The sequence below is a fragment of the Condylura cristata genome, unplaced genomic scaffold, assembly GCF_000260355.1.
Source record: "Condylura cristata isolate star-nosed mole 26May11 unplaced genomic scaffold, ConCri1.0 scaffold00008, whole genome shotgun sequence".
Taxonomy (NCBI): Eukaryota; Metazoa; Chordata; class Mammalia; order Eulipotyphla; family Talpidae; genus Condylura; species Condylura cristata.
Genome location: NW_004567109.1, coordinates 18,084,993 through 18,086,264, shown reverse-complemented (window position 1 = coordinate 18,086,264; position 1,272 = coordinate 18,084,993). Strand labels below are relative to the sequence as shown.

The following is a 1,272-nucleotide window of genomic DNA, read 5'->3' as shown; positions in this document are numbered from 1 at the left end:
TGAAGAAGTACAGGTAGGGTTTCATGTCCACTGAAAGGTTTTATTCAGAGAATGAGAAAGTAATGGGAGAGTTTGGGGTGGGGGGGGCGGTTTACATAACTGCAGGGTGAAGAGAAACAACAGCAAATACAAAATCCCAGCAACAGCCTCAGGGCCCCTGACACCTTCCCTCCCAGCCCACCCCGAGCCCTTGGTGAGCAGGTGTTCTCTCCATCTTCATCCAGTCGGCATCTCAGTGCCTGAGCAGAAAACAGGCAACGAGTTCGCACTTGGATAAATAAGTTGCACTGGACATATTTAAACTTTAAATTTAATTACAATATATATAAATAAATAGAACAGACAGCAACAGGACAGTGAAGTGCAGCCTGAATTCAAGTTCTGCAATTTGTGCTTCATCTTCTCAGTTTCTTGAGGGTCCCTCCTGCCCACTTTCCAAAAGTGGGAGAAGTCCAAAGAGCCCACTGGGGCCTCCTGCCAGTGCCCCTTTTCTGGGGGGTAGGAGATTCTGCGGGGAGCGGAGCCAACTCCTCAGTAGCACCTCTGATCTGTTGTCAATAGCCCTCCCGCCATCAGGAGAAACAGCAGGGCCTTGACCCCAGGAGCACCCACTGCTGCCCAGACACCTTAAGGTGTGGGACTCTACTCCAAAGCCAGGCTCTTCCAGGGCCTTTCCCTGCCCAAGCCCTTTCCTATTCCAAAGGCCAGGAAACTGCACACGTGAGGCAAGCCCTGCAACCTTATCCGCAAACCAGATGCCTCGCTTGGGCTTTTTAGACAAACACCTGTGTGTGGCCTGACTCCAACCCCACCTTTTAATCTTTTCATGTGCACCCCCCGGGGCTGAGACCTAATTTCAGGCCACGGGAGCCTCTTAGGCGTGCGGTGGGGAAGCATTATTTCCGATGCTTGGCATCCTTCTCTGAAGCCTTGGTGTCACCATGCCCGCTGCCTGCATTGCTTAGAAACATCTTGTCGAGCCCCTTGAGTGACTCCAGCAAGTAGTTCTGGAAGGCAGTGAGGGCAGCGCAGATGGCAGGCCCACCGAAGCCGTGGGTGATAAGGCTGAAGTGTGTCAGGCAACTCTGCACCCCTGGGTCCAGGATAAGTGCAGGCCGGCTGTTGCCCAACGGTGAACGGTCCTGAGCCATCAAGTCCACAAATTCCTTGCAGATCTGCCTGGTGAGAGAAGGAGAGCTGGAAGTCAGAGGACAGAGCTAAGCCAGAGAAGGCCCCACCATATGCTGGGCACTTTGTCTGTATTACATATAT

The 1,272-nt window shown here is 52.7% G+C and overlaps 1 protein-coding gene across 1 annotated transcript in view; it reads right to left on the bottom strand.

The window, feature by feature from the left end:
• Window positions 1-43: 43 nt before the first annotated feature.
• Window positions 44-1,272, bottom strand: part of TFAP2E (transcription factor AP-2 epsilon (activating enhancer binding protein 2 epsilon)) — a 14,229-nt gene continuing 13,000 nt past the window's right edge. Inside the window, exon 6 of the mRNA XM_012722102.1 lies at window positions 44-1,179. Coding sequence (XP_012577556.1) covers window positions 897-1,179 — 283 coding nt within the window. The 3' untranslated portion in view covers window positions 44-896. The remainder of the gene's footprint in view (window positions 1,180-1,272) is intronic.